The sequence below is a fragment of the Emys orbicularis genome, chromosome 6, assembly GCF_028017835.1.
Source record: "Emys orbicularis isolate rEmyOrb1 chromosome 6, rEmyOrb1.hap1, whole genome shotgun sequence".
Taxonomy (NCBI): domain Eukaryota; kingdom Metazoa; phylum Chordata; order Testudines; family Emydidae; genus Emys; species Emys orbicularis.
In genome coordinates this window covers 91004931-91021118 of record NC_088688.1, presented here as the reverse complement: position 1 = coordinate 91021118, position 16188 = coordinate 91004931, and the positions used below count along the sequence as shown (strand labels likewise).

At 42.1% G+C, this 16188-nt stretch overlaps 1 protein-coding gene across 3 annotated transcripts in view; it reads left to right on the top strand.

Annotated features, from left to right (window-relative positions):
* Positions 1–5: 5 nt before the first annotated feature.
* NTRK2 (neurotrophic receptor tyrosine kinase 2) overlaps positions 6–16188 on the top strand; it is a 278981-nt gene continuing 262798 nt past the window's right edge. For all 3 annotated transcript variants that reach the window (XM_065406073.1, XM_065406072.1, XM_065406071.1), the window contains exon 1: positions 6–217. In XM_065406073.1, coding sequence (XP_065262145.1) covers positions 6–217 — 212 coding nt within the window. The remainder of the gene's footprint in view (positions 218–16188) is intronic.

Sequence of the window (16188 nt, the reverse complement as noted above, 5' to 3'; positions counted from 1 at the left end):
GCAGCATGGTGTCCTGGCGGAGGAGGTGGCAGGGGCCCGGCCTGGCCCGGCTCTGGGGCTTCTGCTGCCTGGTGCTGGGCTCCTGGAGGGCTTTGCTCGCCTGCCCGGCGCCTTGCACATGCAGCGCCTCGCGGATCTGGTGCAGCGAGCCCGCGCCGGGCATCGTGTCCTTCCCGGTCCTGGAGGGGAGCGCCGAGCGGGAGAACATCACCGACATGTGAGTAGCGCAGGGGCTGGGCAGTGGCTGCTCCCGCGGGGAGAGCCCCGAGCTAGCGGAGGGGAACCTGCTGGGCACCGGGGATCTGGGCAGAAACGCGGAAGAAATCCTCCATCTGTCTCTCCAGCTCTAATTTTATTTAATTTTCGTTATATTATAATACTGTATTATGCTTGTGTATGTATATTCTCTCTTTCTGTGCATACACACAGATAATACATGTGTGTATCAGAGAATTAATATAATTAATCATTTTATTTTTTGTATGTGTATATGTCAATTTGTCTCCCTAGAGAGAGGGAGCGAGAGAGAGTGTATGGGTAAAGAAACTGAGAATCTCCTTAGTATGTAGATATGAGAGAACCACTTATATTTTGTATTGCTTGCCTCTAAGGCTTGCAGAAATGATGCTCACATTTTCCTTGCAGCATCTCTTTTGCAAGTCTCAACAGTAACCAGTATTTTTAGTCATTTCGTTATGAGAAGGACACCAACAATAGGAAAGGAGGTTTTGCTTAAGGAAAGATTCTGAACGATCTGTAAGAGGAGAAGTTCTCTGCATTGAAAGGCACTTGCTCAGTAGGAAAATGTGATCGTGGGAAGCCTAAAAGCCTGGTATGATTTAATTTAGACTTGACTTCCCAGAGATATAATTTCGAAACCATTTAGATTATAAATCTTAATTGCCCTTGATACAGTTTCCTGGGAATAAGTTAGATAATAAAGCAGTATAGCACACAGATAGTGCTGATTTTAGTACAAGGCCAATGTGTTATCAGAAAATTCTTCTCTGTCAGATTTTTCTTGAGAGAGGCAGTAATGTACATGTAGCTATCAATTTATCCTTCTTTTTTACAGATTGTTACAGATCAGTAAAGAATTACTACACTGCACACATTCCACCTCTCTTCTAGACAATACATTAATTGGGGCCTCTATGTCCCAATTCTATGTTCTTCCTATTCATGCAAACAGAAAATTTTGATGGGTCACTCTTTCCCCAATCAAAAATGTGACCATTTTGTTTTCTTTGCTTTTTTAAATGGAAGTAGCGCATTCTGACAGAGTAGAATGAGGACTGGCTCCTCACTGGGTAGTATGTGTGTAAGCTCCTATTGCACATGCTCCTTTTCTGTAAGGTAGCGAGAAAAGATGCAATGTTGAGTCTGAATGTGAATGCAGAACCACACTAATTTCCCCCTAGTTGTAAGCAAGTATTGTACCATGATATTATTTATGGGGCTTTGACAAGTGGGTGCAAGAGGTTTTTCAACTTCAGCCATTGTGAGCCAGACTGCAGTTGAGACCTATGTAGTAGTGGGTTGTGTTCCTGCTTGGGGCCTGATCCTGCATTCTCTACTCTGGCAGGCTAACCTTCTCATTGAAATGAATAGATGTTTTATCTGAGAAAGGACTGCATGATTAAGACTCAAGGATCCACATTTTGGATAATAGAATTGTAGAAGTTAGAGATGGAAAATACCTCTAAGGCTATCTTGTTCCCCTCATACCTACCCACTGATGTATTGTTCCCTACAGTATTTTTAGTGTACAAGGTACCATGATCTTTTTGCCAAAAACTACATGGAAATCTCTTGCTGTATTTGCCAGTGTGTGCATGGGAGAGGGAAGGGCTGGAGACATTCACTCCTAGTAATGCAGGGCCTACATTTTGTAGATCTATTTATTTTTGAATGCACGTAACAGAATTAAGTATTATGTCTAGGCTATGGCAGGAATGATCATTGCAGATGTTTGTTTAATATTCTGTAGGTTGCTTCTCCTGGAAAAAAAAAAAATCCTTCCATGCCATGTACCATCACTCTACCATCTTCCTTATTATCAAATATCTTCAGTGTAGCAATAACTTAGCAGTTTTTCCTCAGAATTTGAACTCCTCCATTTGAAAAGACAGAGAAAAGAACCCATGTGTAAATATATTTGGCAAGCTTGACCAACTTAAAACATATATTTTGCTGTTTAGATTTTGATTTCTATTAGTTGATTTTTTCCTTTCTGTATTTTTTCATCAGCATCATCATTTCTCTTTCCATATCTTTTCCATTTCCACTATATCACCTTGTGATGTTACATTTTGTTGTGATTGGGGATATAAAAATAACTTCAAATCACCGATTTCCCAGCATACTAGTGCACATATTTAAGATAGAAAACATTTAGACTGTTTTTTAACATCAAATCATGGACAGGCCTTAAGATGCAAACATAAATTAAAAAAAAAACAGACTACCATAGCTTTCCTATCATTTCCGTGTGGAAACTCAGCAAGCATTAAACATGCTAGGAATGCATCTTAATATGATACATTCATATAGTCAAAAAAGAGAAAACATTTTGAAATGCTCCACAGCCTGCTGTGTTTTAGGTAACAGGATAAGATAATGGGCTATACTACTCCACTGTATTCAGTAAACTTCAGGTCTGGTTCTCCACTCATATATGGTAGCTTTACATTGGCATAACTCCATTGAATTACGGAAGTGTGACAGTAGAATTAGGCCCTTAGTTTCTGGTCATTCCCCTTTTTCTGAAAAACTTGACGCCAACTCTGCATTATTGCACACACCCAACTCTTATTTGGGTACAGATACTACAGTTCTTAGGCAAAACTCCCATTGACTTACAGGGAAGTTTGACTGAGCAAGGACTTTGTGACAGGGACATTTAGCCAGTGGGAATTTTGAGTGTGCAATAACTAAAGGGTTAGGTTTTATGTGAAATTACATTAGGTTAAACTCACCCACATGCAGAGAGCTGGCTGAGGGCCCTGTGTATGACTTAATTCCTGTGGTGGGACTGTACAAGGTGGAGAATGGGGCAAGCTGTGGGTGGAACAACTGTGCATGGTGAACTCTTGGTTGGCTGCAAATAGGAAGGAGAGGGTTGTGGGGGGATAGCTGGGGTTGGGGCTAGAGGATCCACAAACACCCAGATACAGCAGCCTGAAATCCCAGCATAGAGTGCATAGATTTAGGGGGACTGGACTTTCTATTCCAGCCCATAGGCAAGTGACAGTTTAGAGGCAAATGCCATCTTCCCAGTCCCTACTTAATTCTTTACACAGTGCCTGATCCAAAGCCCACGGGAGTCAGTGGAAAGACCTCCGTTGACTTCAATACACTTTTGATCAGGCCCACAAAGTCCAGGCTTTGTGAGGGGAGGGGTGAATTTCTTTCACCCTGTGTGTTCTGCATGATCATCTTCCATGTTGTTTCTTCCTCAGTGATTTGGGCACAAACACATATTTATATTTTAATGAATAAAATAGAAGTATTCTTCAGAATCTTTGCCTATAATTGGATTTGATTTTATCCTGTTACTTAGGGCACTGGCATGTGCTGGAAACATTCTGAAAAGCATGCAGCCACACTGAGATTATTGTACCATAACAGAGTGTAACCTACTTGTGACATGATCGTTTCATAATATTGGTGTTACTGATAAAATAAACTCCAAAGTGAGACTCTGAATTAGAATCGTAAAATCAGCCATTGCAGAGCTGCTGCTCACACTAAGAGCTAAGGAGCAAAAGCAGGAGAGAGCAAAATCCATATATTACAGGCACAATGGAACAGAAATATTTCATTGCAAAATCACTTGAGCTAAAATATCGATAGGATGGTAAATGAGCCTCTTAAGAGTTCTTAGATTTTTAAAGATCTAGTCTAATATTCTTCCTTTAGTAAAATATACAGTTAGGGTATCAGTGTATGTGGTTGTTCATAGCTCTTTCTATCAATATCTCCTTGCAATACAGCATGTTGCTGGCCTAGTTTAGCAGCTCTAAAGTCATGTCATTAACATGCTGATTTATGACTATTCAACTGTTTAAAATTAACTGGTGTATTTAAGAATGAAATACTTGCCAACAAAATACTAGGTGAGTTTTCAACTCTTACCCTATAGAATACAGAGTGTATTGTGTGTACGTACATTTAAAAACCACAAAGTAAATTTCTGATGCAATTATATAAACCTCTCTAGGATTGTTAATAAAGAAGCACACTATGTAATTTACATAGTAAATAATTTAATACATCTTCGGAGTGTGTGTTGAAAAAAACCTACTTACATTAACATGAAGTACAGTTCATATTTTTAGTCTTTGTCATTTTGTATTTCTAGTCTCTTGCTGTAGATTACATATAATGTAAAATTGTCTTGAAGGATGCCCAACCCCACTCCCCTCCTTCCACCTTTGGCCCTATAGGATGCTATGGTTTAGCTGGAATTGAAGGTTCTCCTGATGATTTGGAGACAGGAAGTAACTGGAGGTATCAGGTTGCATATTATTAGAGAGAGTATGGACGATAATGACACTCCTTAACATCCCAAGAGTTAAGGATTTAGCCACGATTCCATTGTAAAACCTGTGTTTGTAGGAGTTTCAGTATCTGTTTTTAATAGTTACCATGAGCTGAAAATTAGCATTTTCAAAAATATGTTTGCCTTTTAGGATATAGGAATTACCAAATTATTACAAGTTTAGTTTTTCTTGTGCAGGTTCCTCTTTGTTTCCCATGTAACCCTTATGAGCCCATTGTTTTAATCCTTGCCCTTCCAGTTAGTGAGAACTGGATGGAATTCCTTTGGAAACTTGGTCAATGCTGGCCCTTAAGAATGGGTTCCTATGAAGTGCTGAATGCTTCCAGAGAAGTGCTGCGTTCCGGAGCTGAGCACCCTCCAGAAAGCATTCAGCACTATGTAGGATTGGGCCTACAAAACATTATCTCTAATCCTGTAAATCCTTACTTGCCCAATAGTTTTATAAAGTCAGTGGGACTACATAAACTACTCATGTAAGTAAGAAGCTGCAGGACTGAGTCCTGCTTATGTTATCTCCACCACAATCCCAGTTCCTTTGCTCCTGAGGAGAAGATTAAGGCCAGGATGGAATTTAAACTGAGTCTTTTTTTCAGTCCAGTGTAGAACAGCAGCCCATTGGGCCAGCCCTCAATATCCAAAGGTTGATATTTTTCAGATAGTATGTGTTTTTTATCTGTATTATCTGGTAGTTTAAGGGGATGCTGTCAGGGAGTTTAGACCCCAAACTTGGGTTTTGTGAAAAATAATTTTACAAAACCTAAAGATAATCAATTTTCCCCCTCTGAATTAATTCTCTAAAGTAACAGCGAAAGCTGCATATTTTGGATATCAGGTTTCCTCCTTCAGTGTTTGCAAACCAATCACTGCAGTATATGAGAACATGAGAACTTGGAAGTACAAATGACTAGTCTAATTTTATTGTCCTGCCATAGATAAGTGCAAAAAAGTAAAGAATACATGGAGAAAAAAAAAGAGATCAGTTTTAAAGATTCTTTCTATTTTAATACTTTATTGATGTCAAAGATAATTTTTTTTATTCTGAAAGTGTTCCTTTAAAAAGTGAAATGTGCAGGTACAGTGTTCATTGTATCCATTAGTCATTACTTAAGAAGATTTGAAAAACACGAATATAATGGTTGAAAAATCACATTAATCTACTGCCTTGGAAACAGTGTCTCAGCCCTATGCACCTTTCACGTGAACTAAGTCTGCACAAAACAAATGAAAAAACTTAAATACATATGTACAGATACTTTTTCACCTGATTTTTTATTATGGTGCTATGAAATCGGAATACACAGATGTGAAAGGAGCCATATGAAGTAAACCATATTGTAAATATACATTTGCAATCTACGACACCTAGTATATCTAGAAAAATGACTCATTGCTAATCATGGATGTTAACAGGTACAGTTGGAACAGCTGAACATGCACATAAATTATGTTCAATACCTGATCATCTGTATCTGTTGCTGACATCTATTGTCACCAGTTGGTCCTTTTTTCTAGTGTAGATCAATCCAGATGGTGATGTACTTCTGCTTTATAGATTCATAGATTCTAGGACTGGAAGGGACCTTGAGAGGTCATCGAGTCCAGTCCCCTGCCCTCATGGCAGGTCCAAATACTGTCTAGACCATCCCTGATAGACATTTATCTAACCTATTCTTAAATATCTGCAGAGATGGAGATTCCACAACTTCCCTAGGCAATTTATTCCAGTGTTTAACCACCCTGACAGGAACTTTTTCCTAATGTCCAACCTAAACCTCCCTTGCTGCTCCCTTGTCCAAGGCCTGAATAAACAAGTTATGCCCAGACATTAGTGGGGGTAGAATTCTCACCCTGCAACCAGACCCACGGGTGCAAGACTCCTGTGAAGCAAATCTGTGTTACTACAGTCTATAGTCTGTGGAGCTCAGATCTGCAAGGTGCTAATAACTCTGGCCCTCAGCAAAGTACTTAAGCATATCCTTAACTTTAAGGAGATGCATGGTTACAGATTCTCTCTCCACTGAAGTTAGCAGCAAAACTTCTAGTGACTTCAATGGGACAAGTATTTGGCCCAGTGTATAGAGCAGGGGTTCTCAACCTTTTTCTTTCTGAGGCCCCCCCAACATCCTATTAAAAACTCCACAGCCCACTTGTGCCACAACGGTTTTTCTGCATGTAAAAGCTATGACCAGTGTCAGGGGGTAGCAAGCAGGACAACTCCTGGAGCTCTGTGCCACAGGGGGCCCCATGAAGCTCAGTTGCTCAGGTTTCAGCTTTAGCCCTGGTTGGCAGGACTCGAGGCCCTGGGCCTCATCCCCATGCAGTGGGGCTTTGGCTTTCTGCCCTGGGTGCCAGCAAGTCTAATGTCGGCCCTGCTTGGCGGACCCCCTGAAACTGCTTGTGGCACGCCAGGAGTCCCCGGACTCCTGGTTGAGAACCACTGGTATAGAGTGTGTGTGCGGCAACATATTGGCTGAGCAGAATGAACTAAGGATGAAAGGAAGAAGCCTGATCTCTAAATTTCCTGGCTTTTCTGAGTTTAGAAGGGAAGAGATCTTGTCAAGGTGTGGGCCCAGAATTTGGCTAACTTTTTAAAATTCTTTTTTAACTCTGACCTTTTTTTTTTAATCTGAAGATTAAAAATGTAGTGACAACATAAAATGAATTTAAATTAATATCAAATTAAGTATCAGAAGGGGTACTGCATCAATTGCTTTATTTATTTTCATATTAATTTTCGTAAGGGCCTGACCCAGTGGGAGGACTCATGTTCATTGACTTCAATGAGCATTGGATTGAATCCAGCATTTTCCTGTTTATCTGTAGCTACTACAGATTCTGAAGTGCTGTAGAATGCAAGGGTCTTGTAGAAGAAGTTAGGTCAGTTTTGCTGTGGCGTACATGGGCCTTGGATAACAACATGAAACACAAGACACTATCACTATGAATTAAAAGGTTGGAGGATCAGGACAATTTATTCTGATTTTCTGGAAGGGATAAGTTTGGGTAAATGTTTAGCTGCCTAATTCAGGTTCCAAACACACCCCGACACAGGGCTAGTCAACACTACAGCGCTACATCAACACAGCTGCACTGATGCAGCTGCATTGCTGTAGCATGTTTGGTGAAGATGCACTGTGCTAATGGAAGACCTCCCGCCAGCATATTTACTTCACCTCGGTGAGAAGCGTAAGTTATGTTGGCAGGAAAACATCTCCTGCTGACATAGCGCCAGAGTGGACAGTGTGAAACTTGCATTGCTTGGGGGAGGAAGGAGCCTTTTTTCACACCCCTGAGCGAGGTAAGTTAGATTGACGTAAGTGGTAGTGTAAACCTGCCCAATGTGAACGCTGTCAGATCTTTAGGTAAGAGCCTTTTCTCCCTAAGGAAGTGCGTGGATGCTGCAGTCCTTATGTGCTTTCAAATAACAATTCATTTGGTTATTGCACTCTCTAGGAGGTGGCATGTTCCTATGCACATTCTGCTTTGTGGTCACCTGTTCCTATACATTGAGGCAGATCATCCTGTAAGGCAGCAGAATGTGACAGAGACTGTCTTTGATGTGGCAAATTGAAGGTGCTTTCAGCGCTCTGTGAAGTAGGAAAGAGGCAGGAATCTCAAACAGGGAGAGAGAAAGGGTATGTTTACACAGCAGCTGGGAACGTGCTGTGGCAGCCAGACGCCCACTAGCGCTGCTGGAGCTAGTGTGCTAAAGGTAGCAGTGAAAAGGGAAGATTGCTGAGGTTTGTATGGGACAATCTGTCAAAGGGTTCTGACTGAATTATTTTTGGCCAAGCTTGCAAAAGCCTTATGATCAACTTGGTGGCTTTTATAAGTCTCTCTGTAGTGCAATAATTTTTGAACTTTGAATCTGATCAATTCCAGAATGTCTGGTGATGTTCTAGGCATCAATGGCTAGAACCCTACTGACTTTGAGGAAAACTGAAAAACCAAAAGAGGGAGAATGGGGAAGACCCTTCCACCTGATTAACATAAATAGATCAATAGACCAAACAGCTGGTTGATGGCATCCATTAACACTTTCCAGTATAACAATATCCCTGCTCATCTCTGCCTGTCCTCCCAATAGAGTTTAACATCTTGACACCCTGAATGATTTATCTTGTGGGGGTGAGGGTGGAAAGGGGAGAACGGGAAGGTATGGGGGGAATAGGGTGACCAGATGTCCCGATTTTATAGGGACAGTCCCGATTTTTGGGTCTTTTTCTTATATAGGCTCCTATTACCCCCCACCCTGTGTCCCGATTTTTCACACTTGCTGTCTGGTCACCCTGGGGGGGATCTGGGGAATTGAGGCAGGCACACAGCCTCTGGTGCGTGGAGGAGGGAGACAGACTGGGGAACTGGAGACAGTACAGGCAGGGTGGGGAAGGAGGATACACAGAAGTCCTAGAATCAGGGGAAATGGGGGAGGAGAGACAGCCTCTGGTGTGGGGAAAGGGAGTAATGGGGGTGCATGGAGAGCCCCTGGTTGCGGGGGAATGGGGGACCATGGTGTGGGAGGAGGGGGGTAAGGAGGGCACACAGAACCCCTGCCATAGGGGTGGGGATAATGGTGGACCCTGGAATGGGAGGATGGGGGAATGGAAAGCACACAAACCCTGGTGGGGGTGGAGTTTGGGGGACCTTGATATAGGGATAAGGGGGAACACAGAGCCCCTGGCATGGGAGGAAGGTGGGATGTGAGAGAGAGAATTGGGGGCACACAGAGCTGCTGGCATGAGGGGAGAATGGGGAACTCAGGTACTGGAGGTGGAGAGACTAGGGGGCACATATAGAACCCCTGGCAGGGGGAGATTGGCAAGTGGTGGTGGAGGTTTGGGGGGCACAAAAACCCCTATCTCAGGGTGAGGGGGAAAATGGGGGGCACACAAGTCCCAGGTGTGAGGGAGGGAATGGGGGAAGCTGCAGGTAGTCTTTGAAATAGAGGGGGATGGGAAGGTGGTCCACAGGGAGCTTGGGAGGGGATGGAGGGAGACAGAAGAACCCTGTGTGTACAATGAGTTCAGCCTATACAAGCTGTGAAGTATGTGATCCTTAGTATAAAAATTAGTTTGAGAAAATTAATGAGCACATACTGACCCCGATCCTGCAAATGCACATGCTTATTTTTACTACTGTGAATAGCCTTTTTGACTTCAGTGGGACTACTCATTGTAGCAAAATTAAGCACGTGTGTTTGCAGGATTAAGCCCAATGTAAATATCTCTTTAATACAACATAGGGTGTATGTATTAAAAAAGCTGTGAAAGTCCTCTAGGTTAGATCCAATTGTTGGGTTACAAATATATGGAGACAGCTTGAGTTTGCACTGGGGTTTGCAAGCTTTGAAGTGGAAAATCTTTGGGCTTGATAGGACTCGGTTTTCTCATAGCTGAACCTCATTCAAATTAGGGGGCATGTTACAGGTTCAGAGGGTTCTCAGAGAATTCTCTGGAGACAGAAGTTATATGAGTGGCTGTCCCGTTGCAATCAAGCCCTCCTTCTTCTGGGGGCCTGGTGGCTGGTATAGCTGTAGAATGGGCACCACCTCTCCCAGGAACCAGTGCTGCCCTTCACTAGGGTGAATCCTCCTTGCTAGCACCGATATGCTTCTGGGGAGGGAGAAAAGTATTACTCTCCTGCCTCCTACAAGGGTGGCTGTAGGGCTAAATATGTCTAGTTGTACCTTTTAAAAGTCGCTTTATTCTAAATATGCTGCAGTGTCAGTTATTCTCTGCTGTTGGTTTTACATTTTAGTTCACAGAGGGACTCGATCCTGTTCTTACTAATTGCAAAGCTACAGCAACATTAAAGACTGCCATCTTGGATGAATGAAAATGACAAAGTTCCTCAGGTTTTAATTTCTGTCTACAGCATCCATTTTTAAATGATGTATTTACTTACATAATAGTGGCCGCTCCTCCTGGTGCCTCAAAGGATGCTTGGAAATATTGTAACTATTTTTATTGCTGCACTCTTTTTACTATGTTTTTGTCATACGCTGCCTCCTGAAAAGCAGAAAAGCTTCAGAAGAGCAAGAAAAGGTGACAGAAACGCTGCACCAAGTGTGCAGTATGTTTAAATGCCTCAAATATAGGGTTCTGGTTGCCAGCAGTGTGCCACATCATGAGAATTACCAATGCTTTTCTATTCTAATTGATGGGGAAAGGATGGCCCTGGGGTTTTAAGGTATGGAATGTAGGGCAGGAATTTTGGGTTCAGCTCCTGGTTCTACAACACACTTCTGGTGTGACCCTAGGCAAATGACTTCATTTCTCTGTACATCAGTTCCCCATCTGTAGAATGGGGAGAGAAATAACTTTCTGACATCACAGATGTGCTGTGAAACTAAATTCATTAGTGATTGGGAGGTGCTCAGATTCTAGTGATTGTTTATAAGTAGACAGTTTTAATGTGGTGTAATTGATACTGTTTAGATAAATTATAGTTGATGTGTTGTATTATTATTTAATGTTTGGCTTGTGGTGATTAACTGAAGTGCAATGTTAGTTTTGGTCAGTGTGGGGTGCCAAACTGGAGGGGGAAGAGGTGCTGAGAGCAGAGGATGACAGAGAGCTTGATTTTCGCGCGAAGTGGCAACATGCAATCCCATCCTTCAGCTTCTAGAATCAGTACTGTATTAGTGTTGCTCTTGCTTATTAAGGTACTTTTTGTTATGTGCCATGTTAATCCTCTCACTCTTTATGTTAAACCTCACTTATTTGAAGGAGACAGAAAAAAATAAACTCTGCGACTTCATTCTTGTTTTGACTTTGTCCTTGTCCACCAAACTCAGGAAGATGAAGTACCCATTGCCTCACAAGGTCAGACAACCCTGGCTTAACCTATTCCATATGCTAGCGAGCAGGTAGAAAGCCAATAGTACAAAACTATTTTAGGTCAAGTGACCCTGTCTCTGAACTGCAGTTTGGTAATCCAAGGGTGTAATTATATATTTTCCAGTGTTTTATTTGTTTTATTACCATATCTAAAGACAGACTGTACAATATTTTGAAATCCATCTATTTGTTATTGTTTAATTGATTTAGAATGAATTATGACCGCATGCCTGGCACTGCACAGGACACAACTGGCAGTACCTAGCCTACAACCCGTAAAATCTAGAAGAAAGTTAAAACACACTGGGTGACCCAGAGGAAGAAGTAACTGTATAAAATTAATGTCATATTCTTAATCAGGTTCCTGGGCCTAGTTTTGTGGTGTAGCTGCATGGGAGAGTGATACATGTTGCCTCACTCCTGTTTGCTTTTTTATGACTAAGGCCTAGATCCTACAATTTATTCCATTCGCTGTCAGTGGGACTCTGTGCAGACTCAGGAATCCATTCACGTAGAATAGGTTTCAGGCTTGGGGCTCAACTCTAATGGTTATTCACAAATGTTCAGAAAGGTTATTTTAGCTCCTTTTCCACCTTTGTCACACATTTTTGTATCCCTCTTAGTCCTCAGCAAAAGTTGCTGTCAGGAAAATAGGTATCAGGGTGTTTATTTTTAAAAAAATTGAAGTTAGACTTCAACCCATTTGTTGATAACCATTCAATTTAAAGCTGCTCTTTCACCTATTTTAAATGCAACTATTTTATTTATTAAAATGAAAACCAGTTGCAGGCAATAGATCTGGGGCCACATCCTGCCCTCAGATTCCCACATATATCTGAGAACATAATTTAGATCATGTTGCTTAATACTACCGTACAGCCAGACCCTGGAAATGGGTGCACAGCCAGAGCCATTAGGCTGTATACTCAGGCTATGTCCTCACTACGGAGGGGGGGTGAGGGTGTCGATTTAAGATATGCAAATTCAGCTACGCAAATCGACCTCCGCGGCTCCCCCATCGACGGCGCTTACTCCTACCTCCGCTGGTGGAGTACAAGCGTCGATTCGGGGATCGATTGTCGCGTCCCGACGAGACGCGATAATTCAATCCCCGAGAGATCGATTTCTACCCGCCAATTCAGGCGGGTAGTGTAGACGTAGCCTTAGAGTAGTGCCATTGGGACAGATTCCTTAGCCCTGAGCTATGGTAGCTGTTACTGCCACAACAATCTACCATTAGTTCTAGCAGCAGCTCTACATATTTCTGTGCCTGTCACAGCCCTTGCTATCAGATGAGATTTCATAGGTTGGGGGTAGCTATCATTCACTAATTTCGAAGATAAAATAACTGAGAGCTTGTACAAGGTCACTACCCGTAGGCTGAGTTGGGACTGGAACCCAAAGGTCTAATAGAGTCAAGTCTCTTCCTGTTTGTTACACAGTCTTTCAGAAGGAGTATGTCAAATTAGGTGCTTGTGTAACCAAAACTAACTGTGTGTGGTTCTGTGTCACCCTCTAGCAACTAATCACATTTAGAGGTTAATAACTCTTCTACTACTTCTGTGATAAGAGAGTCTGTTCTTTAGTTCAAGCAACAGAAACTCATGCTTTTACTTCCAGAAGTTCAATCCCCTGCAGATAACCCAAACAGAGATGGTATTACATATGGTGGTGCTGTCTGTAACCACTAGGCCACAATCTGCTTCCAGGGCCAGGAACAGAGAAGCCAAGAATCCTGATGCCCAGTGCACTGTGCTGTCTTACAAATATTTGTGTGACCCGCTCACAATGTGTGGTGTGTCTCCTTCTGTGGAGTGGTCCACATATAACGTAACAGCATGTCTTACCTTACTGGTTACTCCTATAACTGAAATAGTTTGGTTTGTGCTATGGATTTGAAGGATGTGTGTGCAAACCCTCTTAATACTAAGAGTTAGGATAAGGACACTGACATCATTCTGGGAGTGATTTTATACTGCAAAATATGTGTATGTAAAAACGAATTTAGATGTGCTAATATTTGTTTTTTGTTATTGTAGCATTTTTATTATTTGTAACTGGCTAATAGTAGTGGTCCCTTTAAGAACAAGATGTGACAGATTTAGTTTGTGTGTGACTGACAGCATTGTGTGGGAGATTTTGCCTGTGCATCCAAGAGAGTGGAAGATCCTGTCTGTGCAAGCTCAGAAAGATCAGAATGTTATTAAATAAACTCCCCAAAAAGTAAGCCTCATTACTGAAAATATAACATTAGCACTTTTGGGAGACAAGATGCCTCTGGGCATTGTTAATGAGCTATAGAGCCTTTCATCTGAAGGTCACCAATTTGAATCCAGCCCTGCTCAGCCAGGATTAAAAGTTGTTCCCATCTAATGGCTTGTCTACACAACAGACTTTTGCTGACACAAGTTACATCAGCATAAAGCCACTACAATTACTATATCGCTTGTGCATGTGCATACTTGGCTTCTTGCATCAACATTGTGTGTACTGACCCCAAGCATGGGCGGCGGCATGTCTATGGCTCAGCACTAGATCAACTCTTGGCCTCCCTGGACTTTTGATATGCCTGATGTAGTTCCTTTGCTTTCACAGAGCACTGCTACTGGTCCTTGTTGTACCCCTTCTCCTGCATCCCCCATGCAATCTGCTCATAGAGGTCCATGTTTCTATGGCTGGTCTGTAGCTGTGCTTACACAGCATCTTTTTCCCATGGGCCCAGGAGATCCAATATCTCCTGTCTGCTCCAAGCCAGAGCGCATATGGAGTGTGTAGCCAGCATGGTCAGCTGGGCAGTTGCATACAACAATGGAGAGCTGCAAGGTGTGCTCACCAAGATGGATAATTAAGGCATTTCAAAAAGTTGCAGGATTTTAAAGGTGGGGGGTAGGGCTTCTGGTCTCCATGACCCTTGAGCAGTGGAGTTCACAATTGTGACTAGACCGGTCAGTGTTGGGCATTGTGTGATAGCTGCTGGAGGACTGTTAGGGTCGACATAGGTAATGCATTGTCTACATTTGCACTACGTCAACATTGGCTGTGGCTCAATGCTGCTTGGGGAGATGGCATTACTGCATCAGCGTAATGAAAAGCTTACATCAGTGGGAGACAGACAAATTTAAGTGTAGACACATGCACAACTAGGTGGACACAAGGCAGCTTACGTCTACCTAACTTTGTTGTGTAGACCAGGACAAAGAGATGTTTGGTAGACCCTAAGTGAGGTGACAAGGTGGCTCCTATATCACAAACTAACTTCTGTGTTTTGCACTACCCTGTAAGCTTTAAAGGTCATGGGCAGTCTCTTGCTATGCGTTTGTACAGAGTTGAGCAAAATGGGGCCCCAATCTCAGCTGGGTCCTCTAGTGAGAGCTCCTGTAATAGGGACCAAACTCACTGTACTCACTAAACATTTGTCAAGTTGGAAACGCTGTAAAGCTGCCACATCCACAGTGGGGACGAGCAGGGGGAGTTCAAACATCAGAAGACAGACCAAAGTACATGGTTTAATCTTTTTTTTTTTTTTTTTTAAAAGCCTCATGATTTTTAGGTCAGTCTCATGATTTTGGCGGGGTTTCTGACTCATGACTTTTGAACTTCTGGGGTAGGCAGTACTGTGTATGCACAATAAAATCCCATTGTTTTTCTTAGGGTTTTCTTTTATTTATTTAGATTAATACAGAACATAAATCATGCCAGTCCAGGGTCTAGGGCACCTTTGTCCTATATTAATAATACAAGCCAACTAATGCAGACAGAAATAGAGCATCTTGCCAAAATCAAGAAGTGGGGGTGGAATAACCCTGCCAGCCAGAGATACCAACTGTAAGTGCATATATCTCAATTCCTCTCGAAAAGACTGGGAAAAGGGATTAGACATGCAGTACGCTCTGATGGTTAACAGACATGGGCTATGTTGGACCGTATGGGGAGGAGAGTGAGTTCCAAAGCTCAGGTGTCTTAGATGAAGATGTACAAATACACAAAGTTATTTTATGTTCTGTAATGTTCATAATTTATCCTTTTGTAAATGGTATCAGCAAATAGTGAGTGCTCCGTAGGCGAAGCTTCCTAATAAGAGATTTGCCAAAAATCTTAAAAATTTAGATATAAACAATAGCATGTTTGAATATTTTGTCCATAATGTATTACAGTATCTTATGGCAGAATTGGTTGACTCCTAATATTAAGGCTTTATCACATTTCACTGATTGTAGCCTTAGTTTTTTAAAATAGCTTACTGGAATTTTCAGAATTTTACTATGTACTCTGTGCAAATACGCTAACCTGACAATAGACAGGTATACATGGGAAGAGTATCTAGATAAGAATCTCATCTATCTAAGGGCTTGTCTATGCGGCACCTTAATGCGCACCAGCAGGGATGTAAATTCTAACGCATTTTAGTGTGTTGTGCACTAACTGGCATCTGTGGACCTGGCTGGTGCACACTGAAAGTTCCCTAGTGTCCATCAATGTAGTTCCATTTCAAACAGTACTATATCAACATGCACTAAGGCACATATAGTGCATGCCACCAGGGTCCACGTGGCCAGTTAGTGCACGACACACTGGTACCCATTAGAATTTACACCCCTGCTAGTACACATGAAGGGCACTGTATAGACAAGTGTTTAGGGTTATGTACCAGTGCCCATTACACCACAAAGTAAACTAGATTGGCTATAGCAAAATCCATAGTGGGCTTTTTTGAGCCTCTGGCTTTTCTCCCTTTTGAGATTGTAGAAAGTTCTTCTGGGGGTTAATGGTTTTGTTTCTTGAGAT